The sequence below is a fragment of the Coregonus clupeaformis genome, unplaced genomic scaffold, assembly GCF_020615455.1.
Source record: "Coregonus clupeaformis isolate EN_2021a unplaced genomic scaffold, ASM2061545v1 scaf0838, whole genome shotgun sequence".
Lineage (NCBI taxonomy): Eukaryota > Metazoa > Chordata > Actinopteri > Salmoniformes > Salmonidae > Coregonus > Coregonus clupeaformis.
Genome location: NW_025534293.1, coordinates 112,501 through 139,255, shown reverse-complemented (window position 1 = coordinate 139,255; position 26,755 = coordinate 112,501). Strand labels below are relative to the sequence as shown.

At 46.2% G+C, this 26,755-nt stretch overlaps 1 protein-coding gene across 1 annotated transcript in view; it reads right to left on the bottom strand.

The window, feature by feature from the left end:
• LOC121556629 (FRAS1-related extracellular matrix protein 2-like) overlaps positions 1 to 26,755 on the bottom strand; it is a gene marked incomplete at its 5' end in the record, with an annotated part of 146,481 nt that overhangs the window by 16,036 nt on the left and 103,690 nt on the right. The window contains 5 exons of the mRNA XM_045216882.1: positions 5,307 to 5,433; positions 6,061 to 6,195; positions 14,603 to 14,730; positions 15,633 to 15,758; positions 16,109 to 16,301. Of these exons, the coding sequence (XP_045072817.1) occupies positions 5,307 to 5,433; positions 6,061 to 6,195; positions 14,603 to 14,730; positions 15,633 to 15,758; positions 16,109 to 16,301 (709 nt within the window). The remainder of the gene's footprint in view (positions 1 to 5,306; positions 5,434 to 6,060; positions 6,196 to 14,602; positions 14,731 to 15,632; positions 15,759 to 16,108; positions 16,302 to 26,755) is intronic.

Genomic DNA, 26,755 nt, shown 5'->3' with positions numbered 1-26,755 from the left:
TAAAAATTTTCTGGGGTTGCCTCACGACCGTCCGACGACGACCCTGATCACGCCGTAGCTCCTCTCTACGGCGCGCCTCCACCGTCTCTTCTCCCGGCGCTTCCTCCCATGTCCAGCCCAAGAGCTGCCCCTGGACACGCTGCTTGGTCGTTGCATGGTGGGTTTTTCTGTCAAGGTCGAGGTAAGGAGTAGACCAAGGCGCAGCGTGATGAACAAACATGACTTTAATTAGTTAACGCGTCAAATTACAAAACAAAACACGACTCGTGACGTCCACGGTATCAATGACCGAACACGGAACAAAAAACCACAACCACAAAGGGAAAACATACAGTTTAAATATGGCTCCCAATCAGAGACAACCAGCCAACAGCTGACACTCGTTGCCTCTGATTGGGAGTCACTCAGACAAACATAGAAATACAACAAACTAGAATGAACACCAACATAGAAATACACACATAGAAATGAACACACCCTGGCTCAACATAATGAGTCCAAGAGCCAGGGTGTGACAAACAACTACAACTGTTGCTCTAGATCCTGAAGGCACAGCTAAGAGAGCTAAAAAAAACTGGGTGAAAGTGTTGTGGTCAGATGAGACCAAAATGGAGCTCTTTGGCATCAACTCAACTCGCCGTGTTTGGAGGAGGAGGAATGCTGCCTATGACCCCAAGAACACCATCCCCACCGTCAAACATGGAGGTGGAAACATTATGCTTTGGGGGTGTTTTTCTGCTAAGGGGACAGGACAACTTCACCGCATCAAAGGGACAATGGACGGGGCCATGTACCATCAAATCTTGGGTGAGAACCTCCTTCCCTCAGCCAGGGCATTTAAAATGGGTTGTGGATGGGTATTCCAGCATGACAATGACCCAAAACACACGGCCAAGGCAACAAAGGAGTGGCTCAAGAAGAAGCACATTAAGGTCCTGGAGTGGCCTAGCCAGTCTCCAGACCTTAATCCCATAGAAAATCTGTGGAGGGAGCTGAAGGTTCGAGTTGCCAAACGTCAGCCTCGAAACCTTAATGACTTGGAGAAGATATGCAAAGAGTAGTGGGACAAAATCCCTCCTGAGATGTGTGCAAACCTGGTGGCCAACTACAAGAAACGTTTGACCTCTGTGATTGCCAACAAGGGTTTTGCCACCAAGTACTAAGTCATGTTTTGCAGAGGGGGTCAAATACTTATTTCCCTCATTAAAATGCAAATCAATTTATTACATTTTTGACATTCGTTTTTCTGGATTTTTTTGTTGTTGTTATTCTGTCTCCCACTGTTCAAATAAACCTACCATTAAAATTGTAGACTGATCATTTCTTTGTCAGTGGGCAAACGTACCAAATCAGCAGGGGATCAAATACTTTTTTCCCCTCACTGTAGTTGACTTCTTTGAGTCATAAAAGTGCATTGAAATTATTTTAAAATAAATCATATAAATGATTTAGAAAACTTGTTGTCTTATGTTTCACGTACCCCACATTTTCCAGGAATATTCTTATCATGTTACTTTAATGTATCCAGAGTGTTTTCAGATTTCGTTATTATCTAAAAAATGCGGTGAAAAGTAAAGTAAATATAAAATGCACATAAAATCAGCAGTGTCATGTCTTGTGTCTGGTGAACTTCGGTCTAATGATTTTTCCATAATATCCAAACTGTTCCCTTTCAATTGCTACCATGCTAATGCAAATGCTTTAAAAAAAATATTTCTTCTGTAAAAAACATTAAAATGTAGCCCTATCCATATAGGCCAATTCCCACAAGTGTAAAGGGTTTAAGCAATAAGGAATGAGAACCCTGGAACTATTGGGGGCGGAGCGGAGAGCCGGGGAAACATCCCTTAGGAGGGTGTGATTTGCTAGATTTCCTGGGTTCGAGGGCAGGTGGGATTTAGACAAACCCCATCTCTGTTGCAAGCCAAATGCTAGGCTAGTCTCATGGGGAAATATTGTCTAGACACACACTTTTCCAGGGGAGATGAAGTTTATAAATTGCCCGTGGGACGGTGGATGCGCATCGATAAATCAAATGGAACTGGGTTGTGGGACAGCGGGAAAGTGTGGGACGCTGGATGCACATCGATAAATCAAATGGAACCGTTAACAGGCATGTGTTGAATAATTCCCGACAATCAAACAATCAGCGTTCAGGATCCAAACAACCCGTTTTATAACACCAGCTATCCAGATACACATTAGCATCATTATAGATACACATTAGCATCATTATAGATACACATTAGCATCATTATAGATACACATTAGCATCATTATAGATACACATTAGCATCATTATAGATACACATTAGCATCATTATAGATACACATTAGCATCATTATAGATACACATTAGCATCATTATAGATACACATTAGCATCATTATAGATACACATTAGCATCATTATAGATACACATTAGCATCATTATAGATACACATTAGCATCATTATAGATACACATTAGCATCATTATTTATATAGAAATATGTAAAAAGCTTTAGGTGGTTCACAGCAGATACAGATGTTGGCTCTTAATATGATCCATTTCGTCACAGGAGGAAAATAATCCTGCAACAGGAGGATTTTGAATGGGTATTTCATATTTAGAATCGACGCCAGGGGGCAGCTGGAAGCGGTGTCTGTAGGCTATACAATAACTTAAGACTGCAGGTCCACTGGGGGTGGACAGGTCATAGAGCAAAACAACGCAACTATCACAACACATAGGTTGTAATATGGCTTCCCCGGTGATTTTACCCACGCACTGCTACTGATCACATTAGGTTGCCACTTAGATAAACTGGCCAAGCTAGCAGCTAGCTGTTAGCTAGATCAACCGGTCAGTCCGCTGCAGCATCCTCCCACTGTTCTCTCTCACTCTGTGTGTGTCTAAACGTCATTCTGTTTTTTTTATGACCTATAAGCACATCTGTCATATACTAGAAATCAAAGATTTTGTGTGTGTGTTTCTTTTTTTATTTCCAGCTTGTAGCGGCACAACCGAGGTGGAGGAAAATGCGCCAGCCAAGAAAATAAAATATCCTTCAAACTGGAAAGGAGAGGTTCTCTTCAGGATAAAAGATGATTGAGTTGACTTTGGCAATTGATATCTGTACTGTTTGATTATTTATTACTTACATGATTCATAACTGAATACCTACAGTTGAAGTCGGAAGTTTACGAGTCATTAAAACTCGTTTTTAAAACAACTACACACATTTCTTGTTAACAAACTATAGTTTTGGCAAGTTGGTTAGGACATCTACTTTGTGCATGACACAAGTAATTTTTCCAACAATTGTTTACAGACAGATTATTTCACTTATAATTCACTGTATCACAATTCCAGTGGGTCAAAAGTTTACATACACTAAGTTGACTGTGCCTTTAAACAGCTTGGAAAATTCCAGAAAATGATGTCATGGCTTTAGCAGCATCTGATAGGCTAATTGACATAATTTGAGTCAATTGGAGGTGTACCTGTGGATGTATTTCAAGGCCTACCTTCAAACTCAGTGCCTGTTTGCTTGACATCATGGGAAAATCAAAAGAAATTAGCCAAGACCTCAGAAAAGAAATTGCTGGGCTCCCCACTTGTGCCATCAAACCCCTGCAACTTATCCAGAACGCTGCAGCCCGCCTGGTTTTCAACCTTCCCAAGTTCTCACATGTCACCCCGCTCCTCCGCACACTCCACTGGCTTCCAGTCGAAGCTCACATCCACTACAAGACCATGGTGCTTACCTACAGAGCAGCAAGAGGAACTACCCCTCCCTACCTTCAGGCTTTGCTCAAACCCTACACCCCAACCCGAGCACCCCGTTCTACCACCTCTGGTCTCTTGGCCCTCCCACCCTGACCGCTACGGGAGGGCAGCTCCCGCTCAGCCCATTCCAAGCTCTTCTCTGTCCTGTCACCCCAGTGGTGGTACCAGCTTCCCCCTGAAGCTAGGACAGCAGAGTCCCTGCCCATCTTCCGAAAGCACCTGAAACCCTACTTCTTCAAAGAGTATCTTAAATAATGAGCTTCCATGTGACGGTTTCTCAGTATGATAATGCACAGCCCCATGTCGCAAGGATCTGTACACAATTCCTGGAAGCTGAAAATGTCCCAGTTCTTCCATGGCCTGCATACTTACCAGACATGTCACCCATTGAGCATGTTTGGGATGCTCTGGATCAACGCATACGACAGCGTGTTCCAGTGCCCGCCAATATCCAGCAACTTCACGCAGCCATTGAAGAGGAGTGGGACAACATTCCACAGGCCACAATCAACAGCCTGATCAACTCTATGTGAAGGAGAAGTGTCGCGCTGCATGTGGCAAATGGTGGTCACACCAGATACTGACTGGTTTTCTGATCCACGGCCATACCTTTTTCTTTTTAAGGTATCTGTGTCCAACAGATGTACATCTCTATTCCCCAGTCATGTGAAATCCATAGATTAGGGCCTAATGAATTTAATTCAATTGACTGATTTCCTTATATGAACTGTAACTCAGTAGAATCTTTCACATTTTTGCATGTTGCGTTTATATTTTTGTTCAGTGTATCTTGTGTTATTAAGCTATATAAAACATGTGTATGTCGTATTCTAGTGGAGACCAATATCTATATTGTGTTATTAAGCTATACAATACAATGGTTGTTGATGTGTATGATTTTTGTACACTGCGCCACTCGGGAGTGCCACCCGCTGGTGGTTACTGCTGGGGAGGGGGGAGGTCACGTCTGGCAGCTCCATACTGGGAAGTCTCTGTGTTCTTGATGTGTCGATAGTTGGAATAGGCATAGCCTTTACCCCACCAAGACTTTCGATGTCCACTCCGTCTCCTTGCTCTTGGCCGGCGCTAGATAAAGGGAAGGGCTCCTTGAATGCAGTAATTGGTCCTAGGCCTGTAGCGTTTGGGCGAGCAAGAACATTATTTTAGATAGCGAGCCCTGATCCCAATGACTCCACTGCCCCCACATGGAGAGAAAGAGAACTGCTATTCTTTAGCCACTGACGAGGCTCATTTGATTTTCCTGACGCATCAGGTGTGAATTAGTTGGTAGGTGTCATCTCCCTTCCTGTCTATAGGTGCTGCTGTCTTCTGTAATCTCCCCACTGTAAAAGGCGTGTGTGTGTGTGTGTGTGTGTGTGTGTGTGTGTGTGTGTGTGTGTGTGTGTGTGTGTGTGTGTGTGTGTGTGTGTGTGTGTGTTTGCCTAAAGCTGCCCTCTGTTAATTATCTGTTGGTAGATCAGTTTGTGTGTAATCTCCCTCCTTGCCTATAGGGGATGCTGTCTGCTGTAACCTACCCTCTGAGAAGGCCACGTCGCTCTTCTGTCCGAAGCCCATGGATCCATCAGACAGCCACAGGTTCCTCTCGGACAGCAGGAATATCTGGGTGTTGAGACTGAACTCTACTGCTACTGGGTCACTGACCTGGAGAGAGGAGCGGGGGAGGGGGAGAGAGGGGGTGGAGGGAGGGAGGGAGGGAGGGAGAGGCAGGAGAGATGGGGGAGGGAGGGAGAGGGAGAGGGGGTGGAGGGAGGGAGGGAGAGAGGGAGAGGCAGGAGAGATGGGGGAGGGAGGGAGAGGGAGAAAGGAGCGAGGGGGGAGAGAGGGAGGGGTAGAGAGGGAGAGGGAGGAGAGATGGGGAGGGAGGGAGAGGGAGAGAGGGGGGTGGAGGGAGGGAGAGAGGGAGAGGCAGGAGAGATGGGGGAGGGAGGGAGAGGGAGAGGGGGGTGGGTGGAGGGAGGGAGGGAGAGAGGGAGAGGCAGGAGAGATGGGGGAGGGAGGGAGAGGGAGAAAGGAGCGAGGGGGGAGAGAGGGGGTAGAGAGGAGAGGGAGGAGAGATGGGGGAGGGAGGGGAGAGGGAGAGAGGGGGGTGGAGGGAGGGAGGGAGAGAGGGAGGGGTAGAGAGGGAGAGGGAGAGGGAGAGGGAGGAGGGGAGAGGGAAAGGGAAAGGGGGGAGGGAGGGAGAGTGGAGGGAGGGGGGAGGTAGAGAGGGAGGGTTAAATATACTGTTATATATGATCACAATATTGTGATTCACAATCAATATCTTACCTGTTGGAAGCGTATGTCCAGATGGAACGTGACATGCTCTCTGGGGTTACAGACAGGGGGGATGGTGTACTCCATGTTCTGGGATGTACTACAGGGAATCAGCTTCACTGAGTAGGTACCAGAGTAGTCACGCACCTAGGAGAGGAGAGGGAGGGAGGGAGGGAGGGAGGGAGGGAGGGAGGGAGGAGGGAGGAGGGAGGGAGGGAGGGAGGGAGGGAGGGAGGGAGGGAGGGAGGGAGGAGGGAGGGAGAGGAGGGAGGGAGGAGGGAGAGGAGAGGAGAGGGAGGGAGGGAGGGGGGAGGAGGGAGGAGGGAGAGGAGGGAGGGAGGAGGAGGGAGGGGGAGGGAGGAGGGAGGGGAGAGGAGAGGAGAGGGAGGGAGGGAGGGAGGGAGGAGGGAGGGAGGGAGGGAGGGGGGGAGGAGAGGGAGGGAGGGAGGGAGGGGGGAGAGGGAGGAGGGAGGAGAGGGAGGGAGGGAGAGGAGAGGGAGGGAGGAGGGAGGGGGGAGGAGAGGGAGGGAGGGAGGGAGGGGGGAGGAGGGAGGGAGGGAGGGAGGGAGGGAGGGAGGGAGGAGGGAGGGAGGGGGGGGAGGAGGGGAGGAGGGAGGAGAGGAGGGAGGAGGGAGGAGGGAGGGAGGGAGGGAGGGAGGGAGGGAGGGGGAGGAGGGAGGAGGGAGGGAGAGAGGGAGAGGGAGGGGAGGGAGGGAGGAGGGAGGGAGGGGGAGGGAGAGGAGAGGAGAGGGAGGGAGGGAGGAGGGGGAGGAGAGGGAGGGAGGAGGGAGGGAGGGAGGGAGGGGGAGGAGAGGGAGGAGGGAGGGAGGGGGAGGGGGAGAGGGAGGAGGGAGGAGGGAGAGGAGAGGAGAGGGAGGGAGGGAGGGAGGGGGAGGAGAGGGAGGGAGGGAGGGAGGGGGGAGGAGGAGGGAGGGAGGAGGAGGGAGGAGGGAGGGAGGGAGGGAGGGAGGGAGGGAGGGGAGAGGAGAGGAGAGGAGAGGAGAGGAGAGGAGAGGAGAGGGAGAGAGGAGAGGGAGAGGAGGAGGGAGGGAGGGAGGGAGGGAGGGAGGAGGGAGGGAGGGAGAGGGAGGGAGGGAGAGGGAGAGGGAGAGGGAGAGGGAGAGGGAGAGGGAGGGGAGGGGGGGAGGGAGGGGGGGGGGGAGGGAGGGGGGGGGGGAGGGAGGAGGGAGAGGGGGGGAGGAGAGGGAGGGAGGGAGGGAGGGGGGGAGGGGGGGAGGAGGGAGGAGGGAGAGGAGAGGAGGGGAGGGAGGGAGGGAGGGGGGAGGAGAGGGAGGGAGGGAGGGAGGGGGAGAGGGAGGGAGGGAGGAGGGAGGGAGGGAGGGAGGGAGGAGGGAGAGGAGAGGAGAAGGGAGAGGAGAGGAGAGGAGAGGAGAGGAGAGGAGGAGGGAGGGAGGGAGGGAGGAGGGAGGGAGGGAGGAGGGGGGGGGGGAGGGAGGAGGGAGAGGAGAGGGAGAGGGAGAGGGAGAGGGAGAGGGAGGGGGGGGAGGGGGGAGGAGGGAGGGAGGGGAGGAGGGAGGAGGAGAGGAGAGGAGAGGGAGGGAGGGAGGGAGGGGGGGGGAGGGAGGAGGGAGAGGAGAGGAGGGGAGGGAGGGAGGGAGGGGGGAGGGAGAGGGAGGGAGGGAGGGAGGAGGGAGGGGGGAGGGAGGGAGGGAGGAGGGGAGAGGAGAGGAGGGGAGGAGGGAGGGAGGAGGGGGGAGGAGAGGGAGGGAGGGGGGAGGGGAGGGAGGGAGGGAGGGAGGGAGGAGGGAGGGAGGGAGGGAGGGAGGAGGGAGGGAGGGAGGGAGGGAGAGGAGAGGGAGAGGAGAGGAGAGGAGAGGAGAGGAGAGGAGGGAGGGGAGGGAGGGAGGGAGGGAGGGAGGGAGGGAGGAGGGAGAGGGAGAGAGGAGGAGGAGAGGGAGAGGGAGAGGGAGAGGGAGAGGGAGAGGGAGAGGGAGAGGGAGAGGGAGGAGAGGGGGAGGGAGGGAGGGAGGGAGGAGGGAGGGAGGGAGGGAGGGAAAGTTAAACAGTTATTTTCTGTTCTTGAGAAATAACATATTTTGGGGGGGGACCTGTCAGGACCTGTGTTTTCTCACTGATGCCACCATCCTCTCAGCATTAGCATTTACTATCATCATTGATACATTGGGACTTTACTATAATTTTTTTTATTTTATTTTTTATTTCACCTTTATTTAACCAGGTAAGAAGCCAGTTGAGAACAAGTTCTCATTTACAACTGCGACCTGGCCAAGATAAAGCAAAGCAGTGCGATAAAAACAGCAACACAGAGTTACATATGGGGTAAAACAAAACATAAAGTCAAAAATACAACAGAAAATATATATACAGTGTGTGCGAATGTAGTAAATTATGGAGGTAAGGCAATAAATAGGCCATAGTGCAAAATAGTTACAATTTCGTATTAACACTGGAATGATAGATGTGCAAAATATTATGTGCAAATAGAGATACTGGGGTGCAAATGAGCAAAATAAATAACAATATGGGGATAAGGTAGTTGGGTGGGCTAATTTCAGATGGGCTGTGTACAGGTGCAGTGATCGGTAAGCTGCTCTGACAACTGACGCCTAAAGTTAATGAGGGAGATAAGAGTCTCCAGCTTCAGAGATTTTTGCAGTTCGTTCCAGTCATTGGCAGCAGAGAACTGGAAGGAATGGCGGCCAAAGGAGGTGTTGGCTTTGGGGATGACCAGTAAGATATACCTGCTGGAGCGCAGACTATAGGTGGGTGTTGCTATGGTGACCAGTGAGCTAAGATAAGACAGGGATTTGCCTAGCAGTGATTTATAGATGACCTGGAGCCAGTGGATTTGGCGACCAATATGTAGTGAGGGCCAGCCAACAAGAGCGTACAGGTCACAATGGTGGGTAGTATATGGAGCTTTGGTGACAAAATGGATGGCACTGTGATAGACTACATCCAATTTGCTGAGTAGAGCGTTGGAGGCTATTTTGTAAATGACATCGCCGAAGTCAAGGATCGGGAGGATAGTCAGATTTACGAGGGCATGTTTGGCAGCATGAGTGAAGGCGGCTTTGTTGCGAAATAGGAAGCCGATTATAGATCTAACTTTTGATTGGAGATGCTTAATGTGAGTCTGGAAGGAGAGTTTACAGTCTAACCAGACACCTAGGTATTTGTAGTTGTCCACATAGTCTAGGTCAGACCCGCCGAGAGTAGTGATTCTAGTCGGGTGGGCGGGTGCAAGCAGCGCAAGAGCATGCATTTAGTTTTACTAGTGTTTAAGAGCAGTTGGAGGCTACTGAAGGAGTGTTGTATGGCATTGAAGCTTGTTTGGAGGTTTGTTAACACAGTGTCCAATGAAGGGCCAGATGTATACAAAATGGTGTCGTCCGCATAGAGGTGGATCCGAGCGTCACCAGCAGCAAGAGCAACATCATTGATATACACAGAGAATAGAGTCGGCCCGAGATTTGAACCCTGTGGCACCCCCATAGAGACTGCCAGAGGTCCAGACAACAGGCCCTCCGATTTGACACATTGAACTCTATCTGAGAAGTAGTTGGTGAACCAGGAGAGGCAGTCATTTGAGAAACCAAGGCTATTTAGTCTGCCAATAAGAATGCGGTGGTTGACAGAGTCGAAAGCCTTGGCCAGGTCGATGAAGACGGCTGCGCAGTACTGTCTTTTATCGATCGCGGTTATAATATTGTTTAGGACCTTGAGCGTGGCTGAGGTGCACTCATGACCAGCTTGGAAACCGGATTGTATAGCGGAGAAGGTACGTGGGATTCGAAATGGTCGGTGATCTGTTTGTTAACTTGGCTTTCAAAAACTTTTGAAAGGCAGGGCAGGATGGATATAGGTCTGTAACCGTTTGGATCTAGAGTGTCACCCCCTTTGAAGAGGGGGATGACCGCGGCAGCTTTCTAATCTCTGGGGATCTCAGACGTTACGAAAGAGAGGTTGAACAGGCTAGTAATAGGGGTTGCAACAATTTCGGCGGCTAATTTTAGAAAGAAAGGGTCCAGATTGTCTAGCCCAGCTGATTTGTAGGGGTCCAGATTTTTCAGCTCTTTCAGAACAGCAGGTGTCTGAATTTGTGTAAAGGAGAAGCGGGGGGGGCATGGGCAAGTTGCAGCGGAGGGTGCAGAGCTGGTGGCCGGGGTAGTGGTAGCCAGGTGGAAAGCATGGCCAGCCGTAGCAAAATGCTTGTTGAAATTCTCGATTATCGTAGATTTATCTGTGGTGACAGTGTTTCCTAGCCTTAGTGCAGTGGGCAGCTGGGAGGAGGTGCTCTTATTCTCCATGGACTTTACAGTGTCCCAAAACTTTTTGGAGTTTGTGCTACAGGATGCACATTTCTGTTTGAAAAAGCTAGCCTTTGCTTTCCTAACTGATTGTGTATATTGGTTCCTGACTTCCCTGAAAAGTTGCATATCGCGGGGGCTGTTCGATGCTAATGCAGTACGCCACAGGATGTTTTTGTGCTGGTCAAGGGCAGTCAAGTCTGAGGAGAACCAGGGGCTATATCTGTTCTTAGTTCTGCATTTTTTGAATGGGGCATGCTTATTTAAGATTGAGAGGAAAGCACTTTTAAAGAACAACCAGGCATCCTCTACTGACGGAAAGAGGTCAATATCCATCCAGGATACCCGGGCCAGGTCAATTAGAAAGACCTGCTCGCTAAAGTGTTTTAGGGAGCGTTTGACAGTGATGAGGGGTGGTCGTTTGACCGTGGACCCATTACGGACGCAGGCAATAAGGCAGTGATCGCTGAGATCCTGGTTGAAGATAACGGAGGTATATTTAGAGGGTAAATTTGTCAGGATGATATCTATGAGGGTGCCCATGTTTACAGATTTTGGGTTGTACCTGGTAGGTTTGTTGATAATTTGTGTGTGATTGAGGGCATCTAGTTAAGATTGTAGGTTGGCTGGGGTGTTAAGCATATCCCAGTTTAGGTCACCAAGCAGTACGAACTCTGAGGATAGATGGGGGGCGATCAGTTCACATATGGTGTCCAGGGCACAGCTGGGGGCTGAGGGAGGTCTGTAGCAAGCGGCAACAGTGAGGGACTTATTTCTGGAAAGGTGGATTTTTAGAAGTAGAAGCTCAAACTGTTTGGGCACAGACCTGGATAGTATGATAGAGCTCTGCAGGCTATCTCTACAGTAGATTGCAACCCCACCCACTTTGGCAGTTCTATCGAGACGGAAAATGTTGTAGTTGGGGATGGAAATGTCTGAATTTTTGGTGGCCTTCCTAAGCCAGGATTCAGACACTGCTAGAACATCAGGGTTGGCGGAGTATGCTAACGCAGTGAATAACTCAAACTTAGGGAGGAGGCTTCGGATGTTAATGTGCAAGAAACCAAGGCTTTTACGGTTACAGAAGTCAACAAATGATAGCGCCTGGGGAGTAGGAGTGATACTGGGGGCTACAGGGCCTGGGTTAACCTCTACATCACCAAAGGAACAGAGGAGGAATAGAATAAGGATACGGCTAAAGGCTTTAAGAACTGGTCTTCTAGTGCGTTGGGTACAGAGAATAAAAAGGGCAGATTTCCGGGTGTTGTAGAATAGATTCAGGGCATTATGTACAGACAAGGATATGGAAGGATATGAGTACAGTGGAGGTAAACCTAAGCGTTGGGTAACGATGAAAGAGATAGCATCACTGGAGGCACCGATTGAGTCGGTCTCCGCGTGTATGTGGGGTGGGACAAAGGTGCTGTCTAAGGCAGGTTGAGCTGGGCTGGGGGCTCTACAGTGAAATAGTACAATAAGAAATAACCGAAACAGCAATAAGCAAGGCATATTGACATGGGAGAGAGGCATAAAGCAATCACAGGTGTTATTCGAGAGAGCTAAGACAACAGCTGGTAATGGCAACAAAGTTTGAGCTGAGGCTAAACATAAACAGGATGCGGTACCGTATAAAGGAACAGTCCAGCAGGCATCAGCTGTATAGCTGAGTTATCATAAGGTCCGGTGAACAGCAATAGGAGAGTTCGGAGGTAGTTCGGGGGCTGCTACAGCACTGGCGAGCAAGAGGCCCGGCTTGCGTGTGCTAGTGGACCGGGGCTAGCAGATGGATCTTCGTGGTCGACGTCGTAAGGGGAAGCCTGTTGAAACCACATCAGACGATTTCGTCGGCAAACCAGTCGTGTTGGATCGGCGCGGCTCCGTGTCAACACTAGGAGGTCCCGTCCGGTTGACAGAGAGGTAGATAGCCGGGAGATGGGCCTGGCTCGAGGCTAGCTCAAGGCTAACTGGTGCTTGCTAAGGGGTAATGGTAATTAGCCAACAACAACAGCCATTTGGTTGCAGCTAGCTGGTTGCGATGATCCGGTGCTAGGGTCCAGTGATTCCGGTATGCTCTGGGTCGATAGCACGCTGTGACTGGCCGACAAATTGTCCAGGCTAGAGCTAGAGCTGGCTGGTGGGTAGTGCAGGCCACGGACAATGGTGAAGACGCTAACGGTGGCTAATAGCAAGTAGCTAGCTAGCTGGCTACCACAGCCATTCGGTTGCAGCTAGACTAGTTTCAGCTTAAGGTTCTTGATAAAAGTTATAAAGAAATAATAGAATCCTTTCCATGTTGGGTGAGGCGGGTTGCAGGAAAGTATATTTAGTTAAAGAATGAAAAGTAAAAATTGAGATATATATACAAAGTAGACAAAAAAACAAAAAACAGGCTATTTACAAAAGGACACAGAAAAAAACACGACCGCACTGCTACGCCATCTTGGATTGATACATTGGGACATTTACTATCATCATTGACACATTGGGACATTTACTATCATCATTGATACAGTGAGGGAAAAAGGTATTTGATCCCCTGCTGATTTTGTACGTTTGCCCACTGACAAAGACATAATCAGTCTATCATTTTAATGGTAGGTTTATTTGAACAGTGAGAGACAGAATAACAACAACAAAATCCAGAAAAACGCATGTCAAAAATGTTATAAATTGATTTGCATTTTAATGAGGGAAATATGTATTTGACCCCTCTGCAAATCATGACTTAGTACTTGGTGGCAAAACCCTTGTTGGCAATCACAGAGGTCAGACGTTTCTTGTAGTTGGCCACCAGGTTTGCACACATCTCAGGAGGGATTTTGTCCCACTCCTCTTTGCAGATCTTCTCCAAGTCATTAAGGTTTTGAGGTTGACGTTTGGCAACTCAAACCTTCAGCTCCCTCCACAGATTTTCTATGGGATTAAGGTCTGGAGACTGGCTAGGCCACTCAAGGACCTTAATGTGCTTCTTCTTGAGCCAGTCCTTTGTTGCCTTGGCCGTGTGTTTTGGGTCATTGTCATGCTGGAATACCCATCCACGACCCATTTTCAATGCCCTGGCTGAGGGAAGGAGGTTCTCACCCAAGATTTGACGGTACATGGCCCCGTCCATCGTCCCTTTGATGCGGTGAAGTTGTCCTGTCCCCTTAGCAGAAAAACACCCCCAAAGCATAATGTTTCCACCTCCATGTTTGACGGTGGGGATGGTGTTCTTGGGGTCATAGGCAGCATTCCTCATCCTCCAAATACGGCGAGTTGAGTTGATGCCAAAGAGCTCGATTTTGGTCTCATCTGACCACAACACTTTCTCCCAGTTCTCCTCTGAATCATTCAGATGTTCATTGGCAAACTTCAGACGGGCATGTATATGTGCTTTCTTGAGCAGGGGGACTTTGCGGGCACTGCAGGATTTCAGTCCTTCACGGCGTAGTGTGTTACCAATTGTTTTCTTGGTGACTATGGCCCCAGCTGCCTTGAGATCATTGACAAGACCCTCCCGTGTAGTTCTGGGCTGATTCCTCATTTGCGAATAATTGCACCAACTGTTGTCACCTTCTCACCAAGCTGCTTGGCGATGGTCTTGTAGCCCATTCCAGCCTTGTGTAGGTCTACAATCTTGTCCCTGACATCCTTGGAGAGCTCTTTGGTCTTGGCCATGGTGGAGAGTTTGGAATCTGATTGATTGATTGCTTCTGTGGACAGGTGTCTTTTATACAGGTAACAAGCTGAGATCAGAAGACTGGAGTCGTAGTTTAATAGGGGCGTGGGTTTTAGATAGTTATTTTTCGTAACCTGTGAGAGTAAATGTCATTCCTGTTCATCTGTTCTGTTGTATAGTTAACACATTATGTTTGAACATTTACATTTTTGTAGCTACAGGGAGGCTTACAGAAGTGTATGAGTTCCCTAAAAGCCTATACCTTATTATAATATGTAATAATCTTAATATTGTTTTTAAATAAACGTTTGGAGTATGTAAATTAAACACGATGAACAGGAATGACATTTACTCTCACGGGTGAACAAAAAGATCTAGCTGAAAGCCACACCCCTGATAAACCCCGCCTCCTGAAAATAAAGTAAGGATTACGTTAAAAAAGACCCAGCGGCTAGGTCATCCTAGCATGAGAGTAAAAAATACCCAACTGATTAACCCATGTTGTGGGTAATCCCAACAACCCAAATAACTGGGTCAAAATAGGGTTGGGCTAGGGTTAAGGTTAAGGACAGGGTTAGGGTTTGGGTTTGGGCTATATACTCACTGCAAAGTCTGATGTGAATGTCCACTGCTGGACAGGCTGGTTGTAGGTGGGTTCACTCCTCACCAGGCTGAGGTTAAAGGTCAGGCCAGGGTGGTCTTCACACATCACCATGGACGACAGAGAGGATGCTGGGTAGGGAGGGAGGGGAAATAGAAAGGGAATAAGTAAAGTAGTGGGGACTGAATGATACATATTATTATATAGACTGACTGATACATATTATTATATAGACTGACTGATACATATTATTATATAGACTGACTGATACATATTATTATATAGACTGAATGATACATATTATTATATAGACTGAATGATACATATTATTATATAGACTGAATTATACATATTATTATATAGATTGACTGACACATATTATTATATAGACTGAATTATACATATTATTATATAGACTGACTGATACATATTATTATATAGACTGAATGATACATATTATTATATAGACTGAATGATACATATTATTATATAGACTGAATGATACATATTATTATATAGACTGAATGATACATATTATTATATAGACTGAATGATACATATTATTATATAGACTGAATGATACATATTATTATATAGACTGAATGATACATATTATTATGTAGACTGACTGATACATATTATTATGTAGAATGACTGATACATATTATTATATAGATTGAATGATACATATTATTCTATAGACTGACTGATACATATTATTATGTAGACTGACTGATACATATTATTATATAGATTGAATGATACATATTATTATATAGACTGACTGATACATATTATTATATACACTGACTAACACATATTATTATATAGACTGAGTGATACATATTATTATATACACTGACTGACACATATTATTATATACACTGACTGACACATATTATTATATAGACTGACTGATACAAATCATTATATAGACTGACTGATACAATATTATGGACATGCATATGTTGTGTGTGTGTGTGTGTGTGTGTGTGTGTGTGTGTGTGTGTGTGTGTGTGTGTGTGTGTGTCACCTGTGTTCTCGATCCTGTCTCCAGAGTGGGCCTCTACAAACAGACCTCTGAAGTGAGCCTTGGTTCTGAAGTTCACCACCAGACGACCCTGCTCATTGATACGCATACTGGTGGGGTACAGGGCACCTGTAGAATGCAGAATGACACACTTCTTTTAGATTTGTTATTAATACTTTCTTTGATGTTGGAATAATAATAATAATAATCTATCCCTTTTATTTTCTCTCTCTGTCTCACTCACTCCCCCACTCACTCACTCCCTCCCTCCCTCCTCCACTCACTCAGTCACTCAGTCACTCAGTCACTCACTCACTCACTCAGTCACTCACTCACTCACTCACTCACTCACTCACTCACTCACTCACTCACTCACTCACTCACTCAGTCAATCACTCACTCACTCAGTCACTCACTCACTCACTCACTCACTCACTCACTCACTCCCCCTCTACCACCCACCCTGTGTCTCCTCTCACCCTGTAGCTCAGCCTGTGGTGGGCTCCCGATGCCGTCCTTCCACAGTATAGCTGTATCATACACGAAGGTGAGGCGGAGCTCCGACTGCAGGTCAAAATGCTGCCATCCCCCCACACCCACCGGGGAGTGGAACACGTATGACACGTGCAGTGGAACACGCAGAGTCACGTACGATTGGACCAGATTCAGCACCTGTGAATCAGTAGAGGGGGGAAAGGTTAGAACCAATCAGGAGAGAGGGTGAAAAGGTTAGAACCAATCAGGAGAGTGTGGGAAAAGGTTACAACCAATCAGTAGAGGGAGAAAAGGTTAGAACCAATCAGGAGAGAGGTGTGTGTGGCGGGGGGGGCGAAACATATTTTTAAAATGGGTAGACAATTAATTTAATTTTTTCATCTTTAACACAAAACAACTACCAACATATCAAACAAAAAACACAAATCCAAAACACAGGAATACATACAGAGATGTTTTCAAGATAAATGATCCGCTATTTCATGGCCATGATATTGTTCAATGTGCCCTTAAGGAAACACAATCTTTTTGGAGTCTCTATTATCTTTCTCCTGCCTCTTCGCTAACATGATTTCATACAATGTTGTTTTTGTCAACATATTCATCCACTCCGTGAACACTGGCATCATTAGAGCTATTCCAATGTTTCAGGACCAGCCTTAACACAGACACAATGTTTCAGGACCAGCCTTAACACAGACACAATGTTTCAGGACCAGCCTTAACACAGACACAATGTTTCAGACCAGCCTTAACACAGACACAATGTTTCAGACCAGCCTTAACACAGCCACAATGTTTCAGACCAGCCTTAACACTGACACAATGTTTCAGACAAGCCTTAACACAGACACAATGTTTCAGACCAGCCTTAACACAGACACAATGTTTCAGACCAGCCTTAACACAGACACAATGTTTCAGACCAGCCTTAACACAATACCTCAACATTATATTTTACATTCTGTCTGGTTAATCCCTGTTATTTCAGACTTGTCACTCAACAGACACAGTCTTGGTGACCTAGGTACCTGGGATCACACGCCATCTGCCATGCACTGTAAGGCTTTGTCCCATAGGGGGTGCACAACCAGGCTAACCCACAGTGCATGTAGGAGGGTTCCTTTTGCCCCTTCACATTGCCAACACACACAAACCCCTCCTATGTAACCTTAGGGAAGTGAAATAAAATCTATGAAAAACGTGTATACCTTTTCCCTTGTCTTCTCTGGCAGTTTGCCCAATATCTGAACTAATATAAAACCCTGTCTTCTGATCTATCTCAAGGCGTAAATAAATCCCTTTGCCACAATTCTCAAGTTTTCACAGGTGTCATTTTTAACCTTTAACAGCTTGTTGTAACCTAAAGAGGCAGACTGTACAGAGCTTGGTAGTGAAAATATCTTGTTCCAAAATCATGGGCATTAATATGGAGTTGGTCCCCACTTTGCTGCTATAACAGCCTCCACTCTTCTGGGAAGGTTTTCCACTAGAAGTTGGAACATTGCTGCGGGGACTTGCTTCCATTCAGCCAGAAGAGCATTAGTGAGGTCACGCACTGATGTTGGGCGATTAGGCCTGGCTCGCAGTCGGCGTTCCAATTCATCCCAAAGGTGTTCGATGGGATCAGGGCTCTGTGCAGGTCAGTCAAATTCTTCCACACCAATCTCAACAAACCATTTCTGTATGGATCTCGCTTGTGCACAGAGGCATTGTCATGCTGAATTAGGAAAGGGCCTTCCCCAAACTGTTGCCACAAAGTTGGAAGCACAGAATCGTCTAGAACAGGGGTGTCAAACGTACGGCCCGCGGGCCGGATCAGGCCCGCAAACGGGTTTAATCCGGCCCGCGAGATGATAAAAAAATAAAAAAATAAAAAATAAAATATATATATTTTATTTAAGTATAAAAATGCGCGGCAATTTTTCAATAAAATAAACTGCTGTTCCAATTGCGTCCACTGGATGGCGCAATAGCAATTGTGTTAAGCAAGCAAACTGTTTATACCGGGGCAGAGCAAGTAGGTCAAGCACGTGCAGCCAATGAGCTACTTTGTTTTGCCCGCGATATTTATTACGGCTTCTACTTTTAACATTATGTGCTTTGGCACCCTCATTGCCCAAATATGTCTCTGTCAAAAAAGAGAAAAGTGGACGCAGAGTGCAGAGTGTTCCAAGAAAAATGGTCATCCTATTTAATCACGGAATTGAATGGGAAAGCTGTATGTTTGGTGTGTTCAGAGCATGTTGCAGTGCTGAAAGTATATAACCTTCGGCCGCCACTATGTGAGTCTTCATGCCGACAAATATGACAACTTTCAAGGACAGCGGAGATGAGAGAAGGTGAATGAACTGTTGGCGGGTCTGAAGAAACAGCAGTCTGTGTTTACTCACAGCCGAGACATCAGTGACGCTGCAGTGAACGCTAGCTACCTCATTGATAATGAAATCGCAGTGGCTTCAAAACCATTTAGTGAGGGTGAATTTGTAAAAACATGCATGATGAAGGCAGCGGAGATTGTGTGCCCTGAAAAGCGGCAGGCTTTTGCAAATATCAGCCTGACAAGAAACACAGTTGCAGACAGGATTTCCGATCTTTCAGTGGATTTGGACAGCCAGTTGAAGCAAAAAGTAAAGTCATTTATTGCGTTTTCGGTTGCAATTGATGAAAGCACGGACATTACAGATGTTGCACAACTGGCAATTTTTTCATCCGCGGAGTTGATGACACATTGACCGTCACCAAGGAGTTTGTGGAGTAGGTGCCGATGACAGATACAACGACAGCAGCTGATATTTTTACCGCACTCGTCGGCGCGCTGGACAGGGTCGGAGTGGACTGGTCCCACGCTGTCAGCCTGGCTACAGATGGTGCGTCCTCAATGATCGGGAAAAAAGCAGGCGTTGTGACAAAGTTCAGAGAGAAAGTGCAATCTGCAAATGGAGGACGTGATTTTTTTACTTTCACTGTATTTTGCACCAGGAGGCTTTGTGTTGCAAGTCATTAAAGATGGATAACGTCATGAAGGTGGTCATCCAAACTGTTAATTTCATCCGATCCAGAAGCCTGAATCACCGTCAGTTTGACAGCCTTCTCAGAGAGAAAGACCACATCTATGGCCTGCCATACCACACTGAGGTAAGATGGTTAAGCCGAGGTGCTGTGCTGAGGCGTTTCTTTGATTTACGAGAAGAAATTGAACAGTTCATGGAAGAAAAGGGCAAACCAGTGTTAGAATTTCATTCCGCAGAATGGATGCCGGACCTTGCATTTATGGTGGATGTTACAGAGCACCTGAATAACTTGAACAAACAGCTGCAAGGGCGCAACAAAGTTGTCACGCAGTATTATGACAGCATACGTTCTTTCAAGTTGAAGCTGTCATTGTGGGAGACGCAACCTGCCGGTGGTGATGCAGCTCACTTCCCCTGTCTGAAAAATGTGTGCGCGACCCAACATGTGGCAGACATGAAGCGGTTCAAAGATAAAATAACTGGACTGTTACGGGAGTTTGAGCAACGCTTTCAGATTTATGTTTATATGTTTTTATGTTGATGTGCTATTGTTTTTAATTGATTTTATTTTATTTGTATATTTAACCTATTCTTTACTCTGTGGTTCTTGCACTTGTTTGGGGAACAGGATTTCATTATTTTTATCTACATTTCTGCCTGAGAAATGACACCCTGATATAGTTCTGTGATCTGTGAAACAGTTCTGTTAATCACTGAGGCATTGTGTGTTTGTGTGTTCTTTTTCTTTAGAATTTTCAAATAAACTTCAGGTGTTTTATGATTAATAGTGATGTTGTGCTTATACTATTTTGGACACACTGTCCTCAGGCTCCAGCTTTATGTTGTATGTTGATCGTATTAAAACAAAGAAAACAATCTGAAGTTGTTGTTTTTAAGTTATATATACCATGATTTTTCCGGTCCGGCCCACTTGGGAATAGATTTTCCTCCATGTGGCCCCTGAGCTAAAATGAGTTTGACACCCCTGGTCTAGAATGTCATTGTATGCTGTAGCGTTAAGATTTCCCTTCACTGGAACGAAGGGGCCTCGCCCGAACTATGAAAAACAGTCCCAGAACTCATTATTCCTCCTCCACCAAACTTTACAGTTGGCACTATGCATTCAGGCAGGTAGCATTCTCCTAGCATCCGCCAAACCCAGATCCATCCGTCGTAATGCCAGATGGTGAAGCGTGATTGCATTCAGAGAACGCAATTCCACTGCTCCAGATTCCAATGGCGGCAAGCTTTACACCACTCCAGCCAACGCTTGGAATTGCGCATGGGGATCTTAGGCTTGTGTGCGGCTGCTCGGCCATGGAAACCAATTTCATGAAGCTCCCGACGAACAGTTTTTGTACTGACGTTGCTTCCAGAGGCAGTTTGGAACTCGGTAGTGAGTGTTGCAACTGAGGACAGATGATTTTTACGCGCTTCGCGCTTCAGCACTCGGCGGTCCCGTTATGTGAGCTTGTGTGGCCTACCACTTTGCAGCTGAGCCATTGTTGCTCCTAGAAGTTTCCACTTCACAATAACAGCACTTACAGTTGACCGGGACACCTCTAGCAGGGCAGAAATGTTATGCACTGACTTGTTGGAAAGGTGGCATCCTATGACGGTGCCACGTTGAAAGTCACTAAGCTCTTCAGTAAGGTCATTCTACTGCCAATGTTTGTCTATGGCGATTGCATGGCTGTGTGCTAGATTTTATACACCGTTCAGCAACAGATGTTGCTGAAATAGCCGAATCACTAATAAGAAGGGGTGTCCACATACTTTTGTACATATAATGTAATTCTAAGTCATCTCCAAGTCATCTCCCTCAAGCAAAAAGCTAAATTACCTTTAAAAAAACAGATGAAACATCATCTCATGGAACAGCGGGGACACTCACACACAAAGGGTAGAGGCAATATTTTAAGTCCCAAGTGATATCTGAAATTCCTCATCCTATAAATAATAACGTGTTTAAACGTCACCTACTTCTTCCCCCTGTAATTGAATCCGTAATTCCACTACGGCACGATTAGTTCGAGAAATGGCCCCTATTTTACAGCTCATCACAGTTTCTGTAATTCTGCTAAATAATCTATTCTAGAATGTGATCCGTGGTAGATAGTATACTCTGAGAAAGAAAAGTATACTCCTTTTCACGTGGGTTCAGCATACGCCATATATCCACCAAGCTCAAGTATTTTATCAACACGTGAATAGCCAGTTGGTCCTTAAGGGTTAAGTTGTCCTATTTAAACATCCGTCCAGCATTTGATTAAAGTCACCCTCCAGGATTACATTTCCTTCTCTCATATTACCGACAATGTTATTTATACTACACTCTTAGAAAGAAAAGGGTTCCAAAAGGGTTCTTTGTGGAGGGATAGGGTTCTACCAAGAACTGTTTTGATCAGAAGAACCCTTTTTGGAAGACAACGGTTCTTTGTAAGGCAAAGGGTTCTACCTAGAACCTTTAACAGCCTAAGAACCGTTTTTGGAAGAAAGGGTTCTTTGATGATTCTTTGGAAGGTAAGAAGGATTCTTTGGAAGGCAAGAACGATTCTTTGGAAGGCAAGAAGGGTTCTACATATATCCATATCTAATATTTCCCAGCATGCTCTATTGCAGGGAGATTTTCAGAATTGTTTGTTTTACTGTAATATCTGTGTTTTTGCATGTACCTTGCTTGGTTGATACATTTTATGCTACACAAAGATAGATAACACAGTTTTCTAAACTAATCCAATCTGTTAGTCATTGGATTTATCACACCCCATTACTGAGATGGTTGTTCCAGTTTAGATGGTTTAGGTAGTCTCAGTGTTTCCATTTCCCCTACCCTGGCAGTCATTCTGAATGCAGGTTGCAGGTGATTCAGACTCTGGCTGAATTCCAATAGCAATTACACATCACTTTGCAAGCCAGCATTATGTGATTTGCAGGCCTTATGTGGCCTGTAAACCAGGAGTTTCCTAAGACCACTATGTTAGGGTATAACTAGTCCCTCAAAGAAAGGCCTTATGATATATGTAATGTATTGTCATAAATAATTACATTTTAAACGCTAATAAGGCTGGTGTAACCATACATTTTTGTATTTTACCAGGTAAGTTGACTGAGAACACACTGTCATTTAAAGCAACGACCTGGGGAATAGTTACAGGGGAGAGGAAGGGTGATGAATGAGCCAATCGGAAGCTGGGGACGATTAGGTGCCCATGATGGTATGAGGGCCAGATTGGGAATTTATCCAGTACGCAGGGGTTAACACCCCTACTCTTACGATAAGTGCCATGGGATCTTTAGTGACCACAGAGAGTCAGAACACCCGTTTAACATCCCATCCAAAAGACAACGCCATACACAGGGCAATGTCCCCAATCACTGCCCTGGGGCATTGGGATACGCCTCCTACTGGCCCTCCAACACCACTTCCAGCAGCATCTGGTCTTAAATCCAGGGCCATCCCTGCTTAGCTTCAGAGGCAAGCCAGCAGTGGGATGCTGCTGGAAGAAACCTCCAAAGATAAAAGGGTTCTCAGTAGAACTCTCATTTTATTTAGATGATAAAATGGTTCTTGGTAGAACCCTTCATAGAGGGTTCTAGGCAGAACCCTTCGTAGAGAGTTCTAGGTAGAACCATATACAGAGGGTTCTTTGAAGAATCATACATAGAGAGTTCTAGATAGAACCTCTGCAAAGGGTTCTATCCAGCACCAAAAAGGGTTCCCATATGGGGACAAACCGAAGAACCCTGTATGGTTCTACTTAGCACCTATTTTTCTAAGAGTGTATGGAACAACAAAGGATCTTCAATATTGGGTGCATATATGTTACAAAGGTTTAATTTTATCCCATGAACAATGGAATTAACAGTCTGAACACATGTTCTTTGTCTGATTTGAATGAAACACTGTGTTCGTCCCAAGTGGCACCCTATTCCCTATACAGTGCACTACTTTTGACCAGGGCCCATAGGGGGGAAAGAGTGCCATTTGAGAAACACACACATTCCGTCATTTGCATAGTCAATTATAATCAGAGCACACCGCAGCTGGACTATTACCTTTCACTAACGAGTAAGAAACACACACACGCACGGCACACACACACACACACACACACGCACTGCACACGCACGGCACACGCACACACACACACACACACACACACACACACACACACACACACACACAGACACACACACACACACACGATAGAACCAGTGTGACTCTTCACTGTAAAAAAATTTATGATTGGATCAACCTAAAAAAAAGTAAATCAGTTAGGTTCTCTCAAGGGGAAATACTACATTTGTTGAAACCAAACATAAGATTCAATGCTAACTGTTTTATTTGATTATTACCGAACCTATATTTCCAGTTGGTGCAACCTATTTCTTTCAACACTCAACTTAATTTCCCCCTTTTCAAAGGAGCAATATGCAGAAATCGCTCCACCATTTCCAGGTTGCTAAAATTGTAATAGTTCACCTCATTTCAGTTTATGTGACAAAACAAGCAAGTACAGTGTAGAGAATCATTGTACCAAGTCTCCTGAGTGGCGCAGTGGTCTAAGGCACTGCATCGCAGTGCTAACTGTGCCACTAGATCCTGGTTCGAATCCAGGCTCTGTCGCAGCCGGCCGCGACCGGGAGACTCATGGGCGGCGCACAATTGGCCCAGCGTCGTCCAGGATAGGGGAGGGAATGGCCGGCAGGGATGTAGCTCAGTTGATAGAGCATGGCGTTTGCAACACCAGGGTTGTGGGTTCGATTCCCATGGGGGGCCAGTATAAAAAAAAATATGTATTCACTAACTGTAAGTCGCTCTGGATAAGAGCGTCTGCTAAATGACGTAAATGTAATGTAAATGTACCATCTGAACTTTCTATCCATATTACTTCAACTGGGTTACAACAAAGTAAATCAATTCCCTGTAAATCAGATAATTAAGTTGAAATGTCACGCCTTAACCCGCTCCCCTTCTCCTACGCTCGAAGTCGCCGGTTTACTAACCAACCGTCCAGGCACCATCATTACACACACCTGCTCTCCATCATTACACACACCTGTTCTCCATCATTACACACACCTGTTCTCCATCATTACACACACCTGGTCTCCATCATTACACACACCTGTTCTCCATCATTACACACACCTGTTCTCCATCATTACACACACCTGTTCTCCATCATTACACACACCTGTTCTCCATCATTACACACTGTCAAGGGGTGCTGAAGGTGGGTGTGGTGCAGGAATCAAGCGCAGGACGCAGAAGCTCAGTCCAAAAGACTTTAGTGAATTATTCACGTAGTAAATGAGCACAATAAGCCCGGAGGCGAAATAACGGCGCACACAGGCGTCAAACAAACGGCGCACTAACATGTGCGAAAACCTCTCCAAACACTGGAGGGAAGTACGTAGCTCAGAACACCAAACAGAGGAGCAATCACACACAACACCAAACACACACAACGAGAACTAAATAGGACACTAACGAGGACTAACTAGACACAGGTGTACAACATCAAGACAAAACCAAACGAACATGAAACATAGATCGGTGGCAGCTAGTACTCCGGGGACGACGACCGCCGAAGCCTGCCCGAACCAGGAGGAGGAGCAGCCTCGGCCGAAACCGTGACACACACACCTGTTCTCCATCATTACACACACCTGCTCTCCATCATTACACACACCTGTTCTCCATCACTACACACACCTGGTCTCCATCATTACACACACCTGTTCTCCATCATTACACACACCTGCTCTCCATCATTACACACACCTGCTCTCCATCATTACACACACCTGGACTTCATCATCACCTTGATGACCTTCCCTTTATTTAGCCCTCAGTAGCCTCAGTCATCAGGCAGTATTGGTTTGTTTTCATTGACGGTCTGTACGCTTCTCATGTTTTGTTTATCTGCATTCTTCATTATTAAACTCACCTTCTGCACCTGCTTCCTGACTCTAAGCGCATACGTTACATGAAAACCCAATCTTATATTTCCTGTAAATATCTTGCACCAAGTTGATTTTTCACTTTGGAACTACACTCAACAAAAATATAATCGCAACAATTTCAAAGATTTTACTGAGTGACAGTTCACATAAGGAAAACAGTCAATTTAAATAAATGCATTAGGCCCTAATCTATGGATTTCACATGACTGGGAATACAGATATGCATCTGTTGGTCACAGATACCTTTAAAAAAAGGTAGGGGTGTGGATCAGAAAACCAGTCAGTATCTGGTGTAACCACTATTTGCCTCATGCAGCGCGACACATCTCCTTCACATAGAGTTGATCAGGCTGTTGATTGTGGCCTGTGGAATGTTGTCCCACTCCTCTTCAATGGCTGTGCAAAGTTGCTGGATATTGGCGGGCACTGGAACACGCTGTCGTACACGTCAATCCAGAGCATCCCAAACATGCTCAATGGGTGACGTCTGGTGAGTATGCAGGCCATGGAAGGGACATTTTCAGCTTCCAGGAATTGTGTACAGATCCTTGCCACATGGGGCCTTGCATTATCATGCTGCAACATGAGGTGATGGCGGAGTATGAATGGCACGACAATGGGCCTCAGGATCTCATCACGGTGAGCATTTGCCCACTGATGTTACGGTTACGACGCCAAACTGCAGTCAGGTCAAGACCCTGTTGAGGACGACGAGCACGCAGATGAGCTTCGCCGAGACAGTTTCTGACAGTTTGTGCAAAAATTGTTCGGTTGTGCAAACCCAGTTTAATCAGCTGTCCGGATGGCTGGTCTCAGATGATCCCGCAGGTGAAGAAGCCGGACGTGGAGGTCCTGGGCTGGCGTGGTTACACGTGGTCTGTGGTTGTGAGGCCGGTTGGACCTAATGGCAAATTCACTAAAACAACGTTGGAAGCGTCTTACGGTAGAGAAATGACCATTCAATTCTCTGGCAAAAGCTCTGGTGGACATTCCTGCAGTCAGCATGCCAATTGCACGCTCCCTCAAAACTTAACACATCTGTGCAGATTTTAAAGTGGCCTTTTATTGTCTCCAGCAGTGGTTAAATTACAGGAAATAATGACTCCAAACTAATCTTCACATAAGACTTTCACATTTATGTAGCCAAATGTTGAGTTCTTCACAATGGAAGCGGTAACCAAGGTTCTAAGAATCACATTACCTTATGACAGTATTAGTGCAGATTCAGGGCAGTAGATAAGTGTATATTGTGAATACAATAGAACTGGACATTCACTCTGACGGGTGTCTAAAAAATTATTACATGAAAGCCACGCCCCAAATAAGCCACACCTCCTCTTCTGATAGGCTGCTGCCGCTACATTGCCCAATCGCTATGTGCTTGACGTGTTGAGAGCAATTTAGAAACTTCCATTCAATAAAACATTGTTCATGTTCAAACAATTTCAATTGGTTAAATGAACCAACAGCTACATTTACATTTAAGTCATTTAGCAGACGCTCTTATCCAGAGCAACTTACAAATTGAAAACCCAATCAGTACAGGTACTACAGTTGAACAACAGCACTATCCTACTTTTAAAGTATATAAAGTACACTTCTACAGTATAATAATATAAAATGTCATTTTTATCCAAAGCAACT